Below are 17,072 nucleotides of genomic sequence, written 5' to 3'. Positions count from 1 at the left end.
AATTCAAGCCCCATGACCAGTGCCACCACCACTGCCAACAACAACAATAACAAAATAGGGTCAGACCTCGGGTGTGTGACCTCTGCAGTCCCACACTCAAACTGACTTCCACTCCACTTTAATGCTCTCCTGTCAGTACCTTGAAATTCTTAATCACTATTAAGCAGACAGACCCAAGGGCTCATTTTCCACTGGGCTGCACCATTCATGTACCTGCACTAAGTCAGGATTAGAGTGTAGCTGAAATACAAACCAGGCTCTTCTCTTCTGGGCGTTAGCTGCTTGAAGAAGGGGAGGCAGAAACAGGGAGCCTGACACTGCTCACTGCCTCTGTCCCGGGTGTGTGGGGCTCTGTGAAAACTGACTTTGGCTGCAACTGAGCTCTTACTTCTAGGTCACCCTGTCTCTTCCCTCGCTGCCTTGCACCTGGAGGGTTTTCAGTCCCCACGCCCACTACCTACATCTGGCCTCACACCTCAGGGGAGCAACTTCTGGGGAAGGGTGACAAATCTCCTAACAGGCTTCTACTCCTTCCCAGGCAATGAATGAACAGGCAGTCTAGGTGGCATACGCATGGTTTTCAACATGTCCTCCTCAGTGGGAAGGACAGGACACCACCCCTTCCCCTTTCCTCTCTTGCCAACCTGCTGGCTCTCCTGGACAACCCTTAGAGGCATCACGTACCCACGTGCAGGGGCAGAGTCTCTGAATTCAATGCTTCCACACTCAGATGGAACCTCCAACAGCTCCCAGCATCCTACCATGTACCTGTGGGCATTTTCTGTGGATGTGGGGCTCACTGGGTCTTATTTGAACTGCAGAAGTCTCGTGGGTACCGGCCCAGTGTTGGGGCAGCTTTTTGGTGTTGGTGTAGGCGTCTCATCACCACAGCCATGCAGGTAAAGGAGGGAATAGCCGCATTAACTTTGCAACTTTAATGTAGCACTGATACCAAAAGTCAAACACACAAGAAACAACACATGAGGAAAGCAGGAAGGGTGAGGGAAACTTCATCTCCTATGGTCTCTCCAAGTCATGGGGTGAAGTGCCTGGAGTGCCAGGTGACAGGGAGTCTGAGGAGGCAATCTGGCTGGGTGAGGATGATGGCTGCAATTCCTCAACGCTGTCTAGAGCACCAAGAACAATGGAGAGAAAGTGGCTCAAACGCACAGCAAGCAAGCAAGGAGGGACGCGAAACACACACACACACACACACACACACACACACACACACATACACACACACACACACACACCAGTGTTTCCCCACTAGCACTGCTACCCACTCCAGGCCCCCCCTCCCGGTCCCCACTACCCCCCCTCCTGCAGCAGTCCCACACCATTCACTGTCCTCCTGCAGGGCGGCATTCCCATTTAAAAATCTTACTGGACCCAAGAGAAGAAGCTGGCACCAGCTCTGGCAGCATTTCTGGTCCGGATGGTGGAGCTGGTGCTAGGGCCATCCAGGACGCTAGTACTGGCCCCAACATTGGTGCCGCTGCTGACACCAGCTCTCCATGTGGCTCTCCTGTTGGCACGGGTGGTATTCAGAATGTACTGATGGTACCTGGCCCAGAAAGCAAAGGGGATCCGGGCCCAGGCGTCACCAAAATCCCCATCCTCATCCCAGGTCAGCAGCTCGGCTTGGATGTCGTCCCAGCTCCACCGCCCAATCAGAGCTTCATTCCCGATGTTCATCTGAGCCCTCATCTGGGCCCTGGCATGTTCCTCAGCCATATCCGCATCCATCGTCCTGAAAGCATCGTCCACAGCCTCCAAGAAATGAGTCTTCCACTCCCGGGGATCTCGGTTCTGGTGCTGAGGTGGGAAACAGCACCCTTAATGACAGGACATCTCACACTCCGGAAGCACTTGCTGCCTGCTCGCTGCCTATGGTGCCCTGCACTCCCGGTCACCATGGCAACAGCAAACAGAACTAGGATCTGGCCTCAAGTGTTCAGCGCCAGAGCATGCCATTCTGGCACCTGACACCTAACAGAGGCTCTCTAGTACCTGGGCAATGAATCTCAGGACTCTCATCTTGCTGGTCTCATGGCAGGCTCGCAAGCCCCAGGTAAACTCATACTCCAGTGTGTTGCTGTTAGGAATCTTCTTGTATTCCAGGTACCTGAGGGTGAAAGGAAAATAGCCCTTGCCGCCAACCAAACAGACCTGTTGTTGACCTGTTGGGCCCCTCCTCCACCCTAGTGCTGCAACTCAGACCACCCAGGGGGCCAGCCCTGCCCCAAAGCCCCCGAATCGCTCAGGACACCATGGCCTCCAACAGGGAGGCCTCCACAGCCTTATGCCAGCCCGGGGTCCAAGTGGAGTTGCAGAGGGGGAGACTTGTAGGGTGCCTGCTCACAGAGAGGGCACAGATGTCGTGTCCCTCATCACACCGGCCCCAGATTCCTGTTGGGTGCGTTGTAAACAGCGGAGCCATTCTCCAGGCTCCCTGCTCTGAGCACACCCCACTGCCTGGATTCTGACAGAGGTCTGGACTGGAAAAAGGGATCATGAGCCTTCCTGTGCACTCTGGCATGACCCGACAAATGCACACGCACGAAAATGAAACCACACACACACACACACACACACACACACACACGTATAGACAGCCCCCCCATGTCCCTCACATCCCCTAGTCATACCTGTAGCAGAGGGAAGCCTCTCTGTAGTTTACCAAAGCTATCAAGGATAGCTTTCTCTGATCTCCGACCAGTACCGAGGAACACAGAAAAATGGGACGAGGTACTTACTTCTGCTTCACAAAGTCATCTGTGATGAGCTTCCGGAGATCGCCGAGGAATGGGTGCCTCACCCTGAGGGCAAACAAAGAAATTCACAACTAGTAATGGACAGAAGCACTCCCTGGTATGGTGGTGAACTTCCCTACCCACAGACCACCCTCTTAGAGGACCAGACACATAGCCGAGGCCAGATGACTGGTAGTCTGGGATGCCCTATAGAAAGGGCCTGGCGGACACCTCCCACCTCTTGTTGTCTCCCTGACATTTCCACGGGGGACCGAGATCTGAGTGGGGCTGAAAGTTCCCCGACCAACAGCTAACATCATCCATCCTGGTGAGGCCCTCTGCTCTCCACCTGGACCAAGGTGTTCTACTTTCCTGCATCAGACCCCAGGCTACTTGCAGTACTTCGGGCTTCCTCTACCAGAAGGCAGCCCTGAGGGGCAAGGAGCAGAGAGCCGGTCATACCCAGGGCGAAGTCCCATCTTGCGGAGTGCTTCCCACAGGACAGCTGTAGGGGAAGATGGGGTACAGGGGTTTAGCACACAAAGGTGAGACCATGACCAATCCCCTAATTTGAGGGTTGGCGCTCACCCTCACTGGCACGGTTGCCATTCATGAAGATGATGCCTAGAATCACCAGGAGGAGACCCAGCCGGGGAGTGTCCTTGGTCCTGAGGGTAGACGAAGAGGGAAGCTGTCCAGAGGCCATTTCTTCCACGCTGCAGCCTACTCAATAACTAGCTTCTCCCAGATTTCCCAGCAACAGGGGAAATATTCCTAGCCACACATGGGGTTGGCTTCCCGATGGCAGACAATTAATTCACATCCCGAGAGCCTGAGCTTTGATCACCTCATCTAGAACAAGGGTATGCCCATATTGCCTCTCCAGGGTTCCGAAGGGGACAGGGTGAGGCCATGGCCGGGGGGGGGGGGTAGGAGCAGACAGAAGCTACAAAGCCCACAGCTGGACGTCCAGCGGCAGATGCCCACCTTATTGACACCGTCTGCCTCCATATCTGTGCTCAACAGGCATCTCCTGGGCTCCCACCCTGCCAAGCCTGGACCATGTGCATGGAAGCAAGAATCAAGCCTCTCTTTTCCCACAAGTTGAGGGGAGGCAGAGGAGAAATCCCTACAACAGTGGAACCCCAACAAGCTGCCTTTCATCCAGCTGACCCTGCATGCCACGCGCTGAGAAGGAGAGCTCTCCCGGGCTCTCCAGAGCTGTGTTCCTGTCTCTGGGAGGATGGGGTACTTCCAGAGAAACCACTGCCCTCTCCTGTTTCCTTACTTTCCCAGGAGGCGAGCAGAAGAATCCCGTGTGCACACAAGAATGTACAGGTGCTCCTCCTTGTCGATTTCCTTCAGGTGTATCCCAAACTTCTACATGGCCAGAAAAGAGTGAGATGAAGCCAGGCACCAGACATTGTGCAGTCACAATGTTTCTTCAGCACAGGAGTTCACAGGGGTGCACAAAGGTGGGAGAAGACAGGGCTCTGAGGGCTGCTTGAGGGAGCCCTGGCACAGGTAGACAACCAGCCCCAGCTCAGGAGCTGGCAGAGGGACGCTGGGAGAGCAGGAAAAGAAGGCAGCAGGGAAGGGGCTTGTGACACCCCGCTGCTTCAGTGAGAGCTAAAGTGGACTAGGGCTGTGGGAGGAGGCTTCTGCAGAAAGCACAACACCAAATGGGCCTGGGGGTGCCGAGGGGGGAGGGGAAGGGAGAGAAAAGCTGTCCCGCTGCCCTTGTGGCACATAGCCTCCCATCCTCTCACCCACCTTTTCCAGAGTGTAGGTGGCTCGTTCAATGACCTCAGGAAAATGCTCATCATATTCACGGATGACGTCCTTTAGCATATCTAAGGAAGGGAAGGTTTGGGAAAGGCACCTGAGTCGAGTGGGGGCCCAGACCTGCAGCACGTGGGCCAGTTGTGCTGAAGACAGCCTTTCAGAATCCCACTCTGCAGAAGTGGAGGAACCCACCGTGGCCAGAGGACGATGGTGTCTATGCAGAATAATGCCCGCAGAGTCTGGGATGGCAGAGGGGCACAGGCTGCCTACCTGAGCGCTTAATGGGGATCTTCTTGTAGTCCTTAATCATCAGGTATTTTACCAACTTATTTGCCTGGACAAGAAGGAACACAAGGGTGGGTTGAGTTTGGGGGAAGTTGTTGTCAGGACATGGGTAACCGCCACAGAGGCTGGCCCACGGGAGCAGGCAGAGGGAGAGGGTGAAGGGCGGACTTCTTACCCTCTCTTGCAGAAGAGTCACATTGCGAGGGGGCAGGCATAGCACGTGCCTTGAGGGGACCTGGGACCGAGAGCCCACGGGGGGCCCGGGAACCAACTGAGCCTGTGCTGTCAGTGGGGGCTGCAGCACCCTCCAGTCTGGCGGGGTCACGGGGGGTTCTCTCTCCTCCTCCTCACTGCTCTCGTATTCGTCATCCAGGTGCTTAGACTGGAAAGAGAGCGGGGTGGGGGGGTGGGAGGAGAGAGAAAACAGATCTCCAGACTCTCCTTGCAGTAACACTCAGCACCCAATTTATCCAAAGCAGGCACTTGGTAGTGTAACAGCAGTACAAGCAGTGGCTGGCATGAGCCCACCAGGTGCCAGATTGGGAGCCAACACCTCTCCCACCAGCCCAAGGACAGAGACTTCAGAACCAAAACACACTCAGGAAAGGTACGCTGGAGATACATAGGCATAGGCATGCTGAGAGGGGAGGAGGGAAGGGAAGGGGGTGAGGGAAGGTGACCTGAAGGGTGGACAGGGGCAAGGAGATGAAGAATAAGTGGAGAGGAGGAGAGAAGGGGTTAGGATGCAGGAAAGAAGAGGAGCCCGAGAGCAGCACAGGTGGTTGGGATGTTTCACCTTCTTCGTCCTCTTGCCTCCCATCCTGGCCCAGGGCTCAGTGCCCTGTTGAGCAGTGGCAGCTGCCCCCTCAGGCTCAAGGGTGCTTGTGGCCATCTTGGACTTGGCAGCAGCTGGTGCTGTGACATTCGGAGGCTCCACCCAACGAGTCTTGGCCAGAGCCTTCCCAGACTTGGTAGTCTTGGGCTGAGAGGCTTCCCCCTCCCTGGCAGATGGGGCAGGTGTGGCCTGAGGCACACCCAAGGCAGTACTGGAGCCCCCTGTGGTGGCCTCTGGGACTGAGGCTGGTCTCTTGGGGCATGGGAAGGCCATGCCACTGACACCTGCTGGCTGAGTGAAGTCAAAGTCATCATTCTGGTCCAGGAAGGCTGTCTGGGGCGGGGTAGCATCCATCTCCTTGGCTCTTGGAGCCGGAGAGGAAGCACGAGCTGTACTAGGGCCCTCGGCAGCAGCCTCCTGCGCTGGGGAGGGTGCAGGAGACTGCGTGGAGCTTGCCAGAGCCTCCTCACTGGCAGCTAAGGGTTGGGAGGTCTGTGGGGAAGCCAGGGTGGGCTCAGGAGCAGCCTGCTGAGCCTCAGCACCTGTCTCGGACTGGGTATCCAGCAAGTGGTTAGCGACCACCTGAGTGAAGGCCCTGCGGGCAGCTCGTGCAGCAGCCCGCGAAGCTCGGTTGGAGGCAGCAGAGCGGGCTATGTTCTCCTGTCGGGCTCGGGTCTCTGCCTCACTGGACAGGGTGTCTGGATCCAGCTGCAATGCCTCCACCAGGGTCTGAGCCAGTACAGGGTTCTCCAGCTCCCACGGCTCGTTCTGCAAATCCAGAAGGCAGGGAGGGGAGGGAAGAAAAAAAAATACACGCTGGCATCCTGGGTGAGCTGGGCGGCCCAGTTCCCCCCCCCCCTCTCCCGTCCCCCAGCAGCAGTCAGTCCTGGCCTCCCTCAAGACCTTCCAGAAACCCCTCCTCTGAGTCGGACACCTGGTCATACCTTCTGAACTCAGCCAGCCCTCCCGTCATTCACCTCCCCTCCACAAGCCACTGGGTCCAGTCCAGGGCCAGCAGGGACCTGGGGAGAGGCCTCACCGATAAGATGCGAAAACCTGAACCCAAGGTATCAAAGGCTCTGAGGAGGTGGATGTCAAAGCTGGTGAGGGTTCCATAGCCACCAAAGGCTCCAAATTCTTCATAGTCGTTTCCCCCAGCCATCTCCTCCGCTCGGCCTCGGCTGCCACCCTCATCCATGTCTTCCACATTGGCATTTCCTGGCTGCACCCTGTATCTTCCCTCAGCCATGCTGTGGGTCCCAAGGAGGAGTGAGCTCGGCCTGTGAGGGAGGGTGAGGCAGCTGCAGGGGTGGGGAGGGGGGGCGGATGCAGGCGCAGGCTGGATCTCTCCCGGGCTGAGAGAAGACAGCAGTCATCAGGTTACCAAGGCAATACTAAGCAGCATCAGAGCAGGGGCTAATGGGATGCTTGGGGTGGGGGTTGGCGGCGGCCATGATGGGGTGCACTGTCAGGGGCAGAGCCGGTGCTGTGCTGAGGGATAGAGGAGCTCTCTGGGGAGACACTGCGCTGAGAGGGAACCAGGGCATTTGGATGGGTGGGCTCCCTATCAGTGCTTAGAGTAGAAGAGCTGATGTAATGGAGGGCTGGGTTCGCTAAGGGGATGCCTTAAGACAGGGGGAAACAAAGGGCTACAATTTAAGGGCCTGAGCACCAGACGACTGACACCAAAGGGGAGCAGATGGGAGAGCCAGTGAACAGGGACAGGAGAGAAAAGCTTTGTGAAAAGGAATCCCAAGGACTGGGTGGCCAGGTCCGGGCGGATCATGGGGGTGGGGATTCAGCCCATTCCACCTGGACTCGGGGTTGGACTGGGGCATCTGGGATGGATGGGACGGGGCCCGTGGACCTAGGCAAGGCTCCAAGTTGGAACCCTGGAGAGCTCAAGTCCAAGGACCGAGTCTGAAAACAGACAAGCGCTCTGTTCTTTCGGAGTAATCTAGGAGCGAGCGGTGGAGGTGGGGGCCTCGGGTCCAAAGAAGCTCAGCTGAGCACATTCGGGTCTGCTCGGGATCCTGGGCTCCAGTTGCCACTCCGGCTCAGATCTGGGTGTCTGGGTGTGATGGTCATAGGGGCGGCGGTGGAGGAGACTTTGGGTCTCATGGGGTCCAGGTTCTGAGGGAACCCGCTTTGTTCACACACCGAGGGACCGGGAATCGGGGGGGGGGGCGTAGCGCATCGCGTTTCAAGCGCCCTGGCTGCATCGGGTCTGGAGCTGGGTCCTTACCTTCTCTGGGGGCTCCAATGGCGTCAGACCTCAGCACCAGGAACCAAGCAGCTGCGCCCTCGCACACTGCAGCTGCCAGCACAGCAGCTCAGACCACCCCGCCCCTTGGCTTAGCGAACCTCTCTCCCTCCCCCACGCTCACCCCCACCCCCTGCGCCGCACAAATTACTCCACCCCAACCCAGCAGCCCGGATCCTGCGCATGCGCGGACCCCCTCCAGCCCGCCAGCTTTCTCAACAAAAGCCCTTTCCTCTAGGTCTCCAGTGCGCATGCGATTTTGCCGGAGGGTGGAATGTCAGGGCGATGGCAACAGCTTTCACCCTCCTTCTCTGACTGCAAGCATGCAAGCTATGCAAGTTAGCTCAACCCGTTCAATGATTTATCCTCCCCCTCCCACTCTGCTATTACTCAACATGCTTCAGTTTCTGCTCTTCCACCCAAGCTCCTTCAGGCTCATCTTGGATGTTCTATGCCCCATTTCTGCAACAGCACCCCTTAGGCCACAGTAATAAAGTCCCTAGCAGGTCTGCAACTGTGAAAATCATAACTCTGTGGTGCCCAGAATATGGACAATATCATAGACTATCCACTACCCACTTTAGGTCCCCCAACCCAATGGGGACATCTTGGAGCATAGACAAAATTCACCAACAACACTGGACTTAACTGAAAATGAAAAATTTGGATCTGGTCTTCTTAACTGTCAAGCCCACACATGTTTAGCTGGAGACAGAGGGCGCAAATATTTAATTTTCTGTCCCCACAAGCGTCTGCTACAAACATCCAGTAGGCACAAGAATTTGCGCATATTGGCTGCAAACGTTGCTCTTACTGTTTTCCTTGTTTTTCACACTAAAACATCGGATTCATTGAAGTTGAATACTCTAAGAGACAGATCATGCATCCTGACATATGATGCATAGGTACTCCAGCGCAGAAGAGGGGAGAGGAACTCACTCTATTCGCAGTTACGAATATCCTGGCCCAAGTTTTGGCTTTTCACGTTACTACTCCATTTAGAAGAGGACAGATGAAAGAAATGTGGCAGGGAAGAAGTGTCCCCACCCACAAGCTGTTGCTGACATTCCACCCTCCGGCAAAATCGCATGCGCACTGGAGACCTAGAGGAAAGGGCTTTTGTTGAGAAAGCTGGCGGGCTGGAGGGGGTCCGCGCATGCGCAGGATCCGGGCTGCTGGGTTGGGGTGGAGTAATTTGTGCGGCGCAGGGGGTGGGGGTGAGCGTGGGGGAGGGAGAGAGGTTCGCTAAGCCAAGGGGCGGGGTGGTCTGAGCTGCTGTGCTGGCAGCTGCAGTGTGCGAGGGCGCAGCTGCTTGGTTCCTGGTGCTGAGGTCTGACGCCATTGGAGCCCCCAGAGAAGGTAAGGACCCAGCTCCAGACCCGATGCAGCCAGGGCGCTTGAAACGCGATGCGCTACGCCCCCCCCCCCCGATTCCCGGTCCCTCGGTGTGTGAACAAAGCGGGTTCCCTCAGAACCTGGACCCCATGAGACCCAAAGTCTCCTCCACCGCCGCCCCTATGACCATCACACCCAGACACCCAGATCTGAGCCGGAGTGGCAACTGGAGCCCAGGATCCCGAGCAGACCCGAATGTGCTCAGCTGAGCTTCTTTGGACCCGAGGCCCCCACCTCCACCGCTCGCTCCTAGATTACTCCGAAAGAACAGAGCGCTTGTCTGTTTTCAGACTCGGTCCTTGGACTTGAGCTCTCCAGGGTTCCAACTTGGAGCCTTGCCTAGGTCCACGGGCCCCGTCCCATCCATCCCAGATGCCCCAGTCCAACCCCGAGTCCAGGTGGAATGGGCTGAATCCCCACCCCCATGATCCGCCCGGACCTGGCCACCCAGTCCTTGGGATTCCTTTTCACAAAGCTTTTCTCTCCTGTCCCTGTTCACTGGCTCTCCCATCTGCTCCCCTTTGGTGTCAGTCGTCTGGTGCTCAGGCCCTTAAATTGTAGCCCTTTGTTTCCCCCTGTCTTAAGGCATCCCCTTAGCGAACCCAGCCCTCCATTACATCAGCTCTTCTACTCTAAGCACTGATAGGGAGCCCACCCATCCAAATGCCCTGGTTCCCTCTCAGCGCAGTGTCTCCCCAGAGAGCTCCTCTATCCCTCAGCACAGCACCGGCTCTGCCCCTGACAGTGCACCCCATCATGGCCGCCGCCAACCCCCACCCCAAGCATCCCATTAGCCCCTGCTCTGATGCTGCTTAGTATTGCCTTGGTAACCTGATGACTGCTGTCTTCTCTCAGCCCGGGAGAGATCCAGCCTGCGCCTGCATCCGCCCCCCCTCCCCACCCCTGCAGCTGCCTCACCCTCCCTCACAGGCCGAGCTCACTCCTCCTTGGGACCCACAGCATGGCTGAGGGAAGATACAGGGTGCAGCCAGGAAATGCCAATGTGGAAGACATGGATGAGGGTGGCAGCCGAGGCCGAGCGGAGGAGATGGCTGGGGGAAACGACTATGAAGAATTTGGAGCCTTTGGTGGCTATGGAACCCTCACCAGCTTTGACATCCACCTCCTCAGAGCCTTTGATACCTTGGGTTCAGGTTTTCGCATCTTATCGGTGAGGCCTCTCCCCAGGTCCCTGCTGGCCCTGGACTGGACCCAGTGGCTTGTGGAGGGGAGGTGAATGACGGGAGGGCTGGCTGAGTTCAGAAGGTATGACCAGGTGTCCGACTCAGAGGAGGGGTTTCTGGAAGGTCTTGAGGGAGGCCAGGACTGACTGCTGCTGGGGGACGGGAGAGGGGGGGGGGGGAACTGGGCCGCCCAGCTCACCCAGGATGCCAGCGTGTATTTTTTTTTCTTCCCTCCCCTCCCTGCCTTCTGGATTTGCAGAACGAGCCGTGGGAGCTGGAGAACCCTGTACTGGCTCAGACCCTGGTGGAGGCATTGCAGCTGGATCCAGACACCCTGTCCAGTGAGGCAGAGACCCGAGCCCGACAGGAGAACATAGCCCGCTCTGCTGCCTCCAACCGAGCTTCGCGGGCTGCTGCACGAGCTGCCCGCAGGGCCTTCACTCAGGTGGTCGCTAACCACTTGCTGGATACCCAGTCCGAGACAGGTGCTGAGGCTCAGCAGGCTGCTCCTGAGCCCACCCTGGCTTCCCCACAGACCTCCCAACCCTTAGCTGCCAGTGAGGAGGCTCTGGCAAGCTCCACGCAGTCTCCTGCACCCTCCCCAGCGCAGGAGGCTGCTGCCGAGGGCCCTAGTACAGCTCGTGCTTCCTCTCCGGCTCCAAGAGCCAAGGAGATGGATGCTACCCCGCCCCAGACAGCCTTCCTGGACCAGAATGATGACTTTGACTTCACTCAGCCAGCAGGTGTCAGTGGCATGGCCTTCCCATGCCCCAAGAGACCAGCCTCAGTCCCAGAGGCCACCACAGGGGGCTCCAGTACTGCCTTGGGTGTGCCTCAGGCCACACCTGCCCCATCTGCCAGGGAGGGGGAAGCCTCTCAGCCCAAGACTACCAAGTCTGGGAAGGCTCTGGCCAAGACTCGTTGGGTGGAGCCTCCGAATGTCACAGCACCAGCTGCTGCCAAGTCCAAGATGGCCACAAGCACCCTTGAGCCTGAGGGGGCAGCTGCCACTGCTCAACAGGGCACTGAGCCCTGGGCCAGGATGGGAGGCAAGAGGACGAAGAAGGTGAAACATCCCAACCACCTGTGCTGCTCTCGGGCTCCTCTTCTTTCCTGCATCCTAACCCCTTCTCTCCTCCTCTCCACTTATTCTTCATCTCCTTGCCCCTGTCCACCCTTCAGGTCACCTTCCCTCACCCCCTTCCCTTCCCTCCTCCCCTCTCAGCATGCCTATGCCTATGTATCTCCAGCGTACCTTTCCTGAGTGTGTTTTGGTTCTGAAGTCTCTGTCCTTGGGCTGGTGGGAGAGGTGTTGGCTCCCAATCTGGCACCTGGTGGGCTCATGCCAGCCACTGCTTGTACTGCTGTTACACTACCAAGTGCCTGCTTTGGATAAATTGGGTGCTGAGTGTTACTGCAAGGAGAGTCTGGAGATCTGTTTTCTCTCTCCTCCCACCCCCCCACCCCGCTCTCTTTCCAGTCTAAGCACCTGGATGACGAATACGAGAGCAGTGAGGAGGAGGAGAGAGAACCCCCCGTGACCCCGCCAGACTGGAGGGTGCTGCAGCCCCCACTGACAGCACAGGCTCAGTTGGTTCCCGGGCCCCCCGTGGGCTCTCGGTCCCAGGTCCCCTCAAGGCACGTGCTATGCCTGCCCCCTCGCAATGTGACTCTTCTGCAAGAGAGGGTAAGAAGTCCGCCCTTCACCCTCTCCCTCTGCCTGCTCCCGTGGGCCAGCCTCTGTGGCGGTTACCCATGTCCTGACAACAACTTCCCCCAAACTCAACCCACCCTTGTGTTCCTTCTTGTCCAGGCAAATAAGTTGGTAAAATACCTGATGATTAAGGACTACAAGAAGATCCCCATTAAGCGCTCAGGTAGGCAGCCTGTGCCCCTCTGCCATCCCAGACTCTGCGGGCATTATTCTGCATAGACACCATCGTCCTCTGGCCACGGTGGGTTCCTCCACTTCTGCAGAGTGGGATTCTGAAAGGCTGTCTTCAGCACAACTGGCCCACGTGCTGCAGGTCTGGGCCCCCACTCGACTCAGGTGCCTTTCCCAAACCTTCCCTTCCTTAGATATGCTAAAGGACGTCATCCGTGAATATGATGAGCATTTTCCTGAGGTCATTGAACGAGCCACCTACACTCTGGAAAAGGTGGGTGAGAGGATGGGAGGCTATGTGCCACAAGGGCAGCGGGACAGCTTTTCTCTCCCTTCCCCTCCCCCCTCGGCACCCCCAGGCCCATTTGGTGTTGTGCTTTCTGCAGAAGCCTCCTCCCACAGCCCTAGTCCACTTTAGCTCTCACTGAAGCAGCGGGGTGTCACAAGCCCCTTCCCTGCTGCCTTCTTTTCCTGCTCTCCCAGCGTCCCTCTGCCAGCTCCTGAGCTGGGGCTGGTTGTCTACCTGTGCCAGGGCTCCCTCAAGCAGCCCTCAGAGCCCTGTCTTCTCCCACCTTTGTGCACCCCTGTGAACTCCTGTGCTGAAGAAACATTGTGACTGCACAATGTCTGGTGCCTGGCTTCATCTCACTCTTTTCTGGCCATGTAGAAGTTTGGGATACACCTGAAGGAAATCGACAAGGAGGAGCACCTGTACATTCTTGTGTGCACACGGGATTCTTCTGCTCGCCTCCTGGGAAAGTAAGGAAACAGGAGAGGGCAGTGGTTTCTCTGGAAGTACCCCATCCTCCCAGAGACAGGAACACAGCTCTGGAGAGCCCGGGAGAGCTCTCCTTCTCAGCGCGTGGCATGCAGGGTCAGCTGGATGAAAGGCAGCTTGTTGGGGTTCCACTGTTGTAGGGATTTCTCCTCTGCCTCCCCTCAACTTGTGGGAAAAGAGAGGCTTGATTCTTGCTTCCATGCACATGGTCCAGGCTTGGCAGGGTGGGAGCCCAGGAGATGCCTGTTGAGCACAGATATGGAGGCAGACGGTGTCAATAAGGTGGGCATCTGCCGCTGGACGTCCAGCTGTGGGCTTTGTAGCTTCTGTCTGCTCCTACCCCCCCCCCCCGGCCATGGCCTCACCCTGTCCCCTTCGGAACCCTGGAGAGGCAATATGGGCATACCCTTGTTCTAGATGAGGTGATCAAAGCTCAGGCTCTCGGGATGTGAATTAATTGTCTGCCATCGGGAAGCCAACCCCATGTGTGGCTAGGAATATTTCCCCTGTTGCTGGGAAATCTGGGAGAAGCTAGTTATTGAGTAGGCTGCAGCGTGGAAGAAATGGCCTCTGGACAGCTTCCCTCTTCGTCTACCCTCAGGACCAAGGACACTCCCCGGCTGGGTCTCCTCCTGGTGATTCTAGGCATCATCTTCATGAATGGCAACCGTGCCAGTGAGGGTGAGCGCCAACCCTCAAATTAGGGGATTGGTCATGGTCTCACCTTTGTGTGCTAAACCCCTGTACCCCATCTTCCCCTACAGCTGTCCTGTGGGAAGCACTCCGCAAGATGGGACTTCGCCCTGGGTATGACCGGCTCTCTGCTCCTTGCCCCTCAGGGCTGCCTTCTGGTAGAGGAAGCCCGAAGTACTGCAAGTAGCCTGGGGTCTGATGCAGGAAAGTAGAACACCTTGGTCCAGGTGGAGAGCAGAGGGCCTCACCAGGATGGATGATGTTAGCTGTTGGTCGGGGAACTTTCAGCCCCACTCAGATCTCGGTCCCCCGTGGAAATGTCAGGGAGACAACAAGAGGTGGGAGGTGTCCGCCAGGCCCTTTCTATAGGGCATCCCAGACTACCAGTCATCTGGCCTCGGCTATGTGTCTGGTCCTCTAAGAGGGTGGTCTGTGGGTAGGGAAGTTCACCACCATACCAGGGAGTGCTTCTGTCCATTACTAGTTGTGAATTTCTTTGTTTGCCCTCAGGGTGAGGCACCCATTCCTCGGCGATCTCCGGAAGCTCATCACAGATGACTTTGTGAAGCAGAAGTAAGTACCTCGTCCCATTTTTCTGTGTTCCTCGGTACTGGTCGGAGATCAGAGAAAGCTATCCTTGATAGCTTTGGTAAACTACAGAGAGGCTTCCCTCTGCTACAGGTATGACTAGGGGATGTGAGGGACATGGGGGGGCTGTCTATACGTGTGTGTGTGTGTGTGTGTGTGTGTGTGTGTGGTTTCATTTTCGTGCGTGTGCATTTGTCGGGTCATGCCAGAGTGCACAGGAAGGCTCATGATCCCTTTTTCCAGTCCAGACCTCTGTCAGAATCCAGGCAGTGGGGTGTGCTCAGAGCAGGGAGCCTGGAGAATGGCTCCGCTGTTTACAACGCACCCAACAGGAATCTGGGGCCGGTGTGATGAGGGACACGACATCTGTGCCCTCTCTGTGAGCAGGCACCCTACAAGTCTCCCCCTCTGCAACTCCACTTGGACCCCGGGCTGGCATAAGGCTGTGGAGGCCTCCCTGTTGGAGGCCATGGTGTCCTGAGCGATTCGGGGGCTTTGGGGCAGGGCTGGCCCCCTGGGTGGTCTGAGTTGCAGCACTAGGGTGGAGGAGGGGCCCAACAGGTCAACAACAGGTCTGTTTGGTTGGCGGCAAGGGCTATTTTCCTTTCACCCTCAGGTACCTGGAATACAAGAAGATTCCTAACAGCAACACACTGGAGTATGAGTTTACCTGGGGCTTGCGAGCCTGCCATGAGACCAGCAAGATGAGAGTCCTGAGATTCATTGCCCAGGTACTAGAGAGCCTCTGTTAGGTGTCAGGTGCCAGAATGGCATGCTCTGGCGCTGAACACTTGAGGCCAGATCCTAGTTCTGTTTGCTGTTGCCATGGTGACCGGGAGTGCAGGGCACCATAGGCAGCGAGCAGGCAGCAAGTGCTTCCGGAGTGTGAGATGTCCTGTCATTAAGGGTGCTGTTTCCCACCTCAGCACCAGAACCGAGATCCCCGGGAGTGGAAGACTCATTTCTTGGAGGCTGTGGACGATGCTTTCAGGACGATGGATGCGGATATGGCTGAGGAACATGCCAGGGCCCAGATGAGGGCTCAGATGAACATCGGGAATGAAGCTCTGATTGGGCGGTGGAGCTGGGACGACATCCAAGCCGAGCTGCTGACCTGGGATGAGGATGGGGATTTTGGTGACGCCTGGGCCCGGATCCCCTTTGCTTTCTGGGCCAGGTACCATCAGTACATTCTGAATACCACCCGTGCCAACAGGAGAGCCACATGGAGAGCTGGTGTCAGCAGCGGCACCAATGTTGGGGCCAGTACTAGCGTCCTGGATGGCCCTAGCACCAGCTCCACCATCCGGACCAGAAATGCTGCCAGAGCTGGTGCCAGCTTCTTCTCTTGGGTCCAGTAAGATTTTTAAATGGGAATGCCGCCCTGCAGGAGGACAGTGAATGGTGTGGGACTGCTGCAGGAGGGGGGGTAGTGGGGACCGGGAGGGGGGGCCTGGAGTGGGTAGCAGTGCTAGTGGGGAAACACTGGTGTGTGTGTGTGTGTGTGTATGTGTGTGTGTGTGTGTGTGTGTGTGTGTTTTCGCGTCCCTCCTTGCTTGCTTGCTGTGCGTTTGAGCCACTTTCTCTCCATTGTTCTTGGTGCTCTAGACAGCGTTGAGGAATTGCAGCCATCATCCTCACCCAGCCAGATTGCCTCCTCAGACTCCCTGTCACCTGGCACTCCAGGCACTTCACCCCATGACTTGGAGAGACCATAGGAGATGAAGTTTCCCTCACCCTTCCTGCTTTCCTCATGTGTTGTTTCTTGTGTGTTTGACTTTTGGTATCAGTGCTACATTAAAGTTGCAAAGTTAATGCGGCTATTCCCTCCTTTACCTGCATGGCTGTGGTGATGAGACGCCTACACCAACACCAAAAAGCTGCCCCAACACTGGGCCGGTACCCACGAGACTTCTGCAGTTCAAATAAGACCCAGTGAGCCCCACATCCACAGAAAATGCCCACAGGTACATGGTAGGATGCTGGGAGCTGTTGGAGGTTCCATCTGAGTGTGGAAGCATTGAATTCAGAGACTCTGCCCCTGCACGTGGGTACGTGATGCCTCATAAGGGTTGTCCAGGAGAGCCAGCAGGTTGGCAAGAGAGGAAAGGGGAAGGGGTGGTGTCCTGTCCTTCCCACTGAGGAGGACATGTTGAAAACCATGCGTATGCCACCTAGACTGCCTGTTCATTCATTGCCTGGGAAGGAGTAGAAGCCTGTTAGGAGATTTGTCACCCTTCCCCAGAAGTTGCTCCCCTGAGGTGTGAGGCCAGATGTAGGTAGTGGGCGTGGGGACTGAAAACCCTCCAGGTGCAAGGCAGCGAGGGAAGAGACAGGGTGACCTAGAAGTAAGAGCTCAGTTGCAGCCAAAGTCAGTTTTCACAGAGCCCCACACACCCGGGACAGAGGCAGTGAGCAGTGTCAGGCTCCCTGTTTCTGCCTCCCCTTCTTCAAGCAGCTAACGCCCAGAAGAGAAGAGCCTGGTTTGTATTTCAGCTACACTCTAATCCTGACTTAGTGCAGGTACATGAATGGTGCAGCCCAGTGGAAAATGAGCCCTTGGGTCTGTCTGCTTAATAGTGATTAAGAATTTCAAGGTACTGACAGGAGAGCATTAAAGTGGAG

General features: G+C 56.8%; 2 protein-coding genes, 2 non-coding genes and 1 pseudogene across 8 annotated transcripts; 3 read left to right on the top strand and 2 right to left on the bottom strand.

Moving 5' to 3' along the window:
• Positions 1 to 920: 920 nt before the first annotated feature.
• Positions 921 to 8,026, bottom strand: LOC150040890 (melanoma-associated antigen D4-like). 3 transcript variants are annotated; one of them, XM_090326623.1, is made up of 13 exons: positions 7,907 to 8,026; positions 6,701 to 7,016; positions 5,623 to 6,429; positions 5,002 to 5,208; positions 4,812 to 4,875; positions 4,530 to 4,609; positions 4,045 to 4,136; positions 3,345 to 3,424; positions 3,219 to 3,261; positions 2,760 to 2,822; positions 2,014 to 2,128; positions 1,388 to 1,818; positions 921 to 1,127 (listed from the first exon to the last, which is right to left on the bottom strand). In XM_090326623.1, exons 2-13 carry the CDS (start codon positions 6,908 to 6,910, stop codon positions 1,118 to 1,120), a joined length of 2,202 nt encoding a protein of 733 aa, XP_090182749.1. In that variant the 5' UTR covers positions 6,911 to 7,016; positions 7,907 to 8,026; the 3' UTR covers positions 921 to 1,117. The 3 variants fall into 3 exon arrangements, with proteins under 3 accessions (XP_090182749.1, XP_090182750.1, XP_090182751.1); XM_090326624.1 differs by having other exon boundaries at positions 6,701 to 6,941; XM_090326625.1 differs by lacking the exon at positions 921 to 1,127 and having other exon boundaries at positions 1,384 to 1,818.
• LOC150040891 (small nucleolar RNA SNORA11) lies at positions 2,345 to 2,473 on the bottom strand. The gene has a single exon (XR_016533914.1). It is a non-coding gene; the product is annotated as a small nucleolar RNA SNORA11 (small nucleolar RNA).
• Positions 8,027 to 9,163: 1,137 nt separating the features above from the next.
• Positions 9,164 to 16,262, top strand: LOC150040888 (melanoma-associated antigen D4-like). Of its 3 annotated transcripts, none has more exons than XM_090326627.1 (13): positions 9,164 to 9,283; positions 10,250 to 10,490; positions 10,763 to 11,569; positions 11,984 to 12,190; positions 12,317 to 12,380; positions 12,583 to 12,662; positions 13,056 to 13,147; positions 13,768 to 13,847; positions 13,931 to 13,973; positions 14,370 to 14,432; positions 15,064 to 15,178; positions 15,374 to 15,804; positions 16,056 to 16,262. In XM_090326627.1, exons 2-13 carry the CDS (start codon positions 10,281 to 10,283, stop codon positions 16,063 to 16,065), a joined length of 2,202 nt encoding a protein of 733 aa, XP_090182753.1. In that variant the 5' UTR covers positions 9,164 to 9,283; positions 10,250 to 10,280; the 3' UTR covers positions 16,066 to 16,262. The 3 variants fall into 3 exon arrangements, with proteins under 3 accessions (XP_090182753.1, XP_090182752.1, XP_090182754.1); XM_090326626.1 differs by having other exon boundaries at positions 10,175 to 10,490; XM_090326628.1 differs by lacking the exon at positions 16,056 to 16,262 and having other exon boundaries at positions 10,175 to 10,490; positions 15,374 to 15,808.
• LOC150040889 (small nucleolar RNA SNORA11) lies at positions 14,719 to 14,847 on the top strand. Its single transcript, XR_016533913.1, has one exon. It is a non-coding gene; the product is annotated as a small nucleolar RNA SNORA11 (small nucleolar RNA).
• A 156-nt stretch (positions 16,263 to 16,418) lies between the features above and the next one.
• The window catches only part of LOC150040887 (putative PWWP domain-containing DNA repair factor 4), a 3,022-nt pseudogene continuing 2,368 nt past the window's right edge, over positions 16,419 to 17,072 (top strand).

The sequence above is a fragment of the Megascapheus bottae genome, chromosome X (assembly GCF_031878675.1).
Source record: "Megascapheus bottae isolate mThoBot1 chromosome X, mThoBot2.hap1, whole genome shotgun sequence".
In the NCBI taxonomy this organism is placed as follows: Eukaryota; Metazoa; Chordata; class Mammalia; order Rodentia; family Geomyidae; genus Megascapheus; species Megascapheus bottae.
This window is presented reverse-complemented; position numbering and strand designations above follow the sequence as displayed.

Bases quoted from the DNA above. Each gene is read 5' to 3' on its own strand.
- LOC150040890 (XM_090326623.1), bottom strand. From the start codon at position 6,910: ATGGCTGAGGGAAGATACAGGGTGCAGCCAGGAAATGCCAATGTGGAA. The intron at 6,430-6,700 runs GTGAGGCCTCTC...CTGGATTTGCAG, and splicing joins CAGGTTTTCGCATCTTATCG to AACGAGCCGTGGGAGCTGGA. The intron at 1,819-2,013 runs GTACTAGAGAGC...TTCCCACCTCAG, and splicing joins TCCTGAGATTCATTGCCCAG to CACCAGAACCGAGATCCCCG.
- LOC150040888 (XM_090326627.1), top strand. From the start codon at position 10,281: ATGGCTGAGGGAAGATACAGGGTGCAGCCAGGAAATGCCAATGTGGAA. The intron at 12,381-12,582 runs GTAGGCAGCCTG...TCCCTTCCTTAG, and splicing joins GATCCCCATTAAGCGCTCAG to ATATGCTAAAGGACGTCATC. The intron at 12,663-13,055 runs GTGGGTGAGAGG...CTGGCCATGTAG, and splicing joins CCACCTACACTCTGGAAAAG to AAGTTTGGGATACACCTGAA.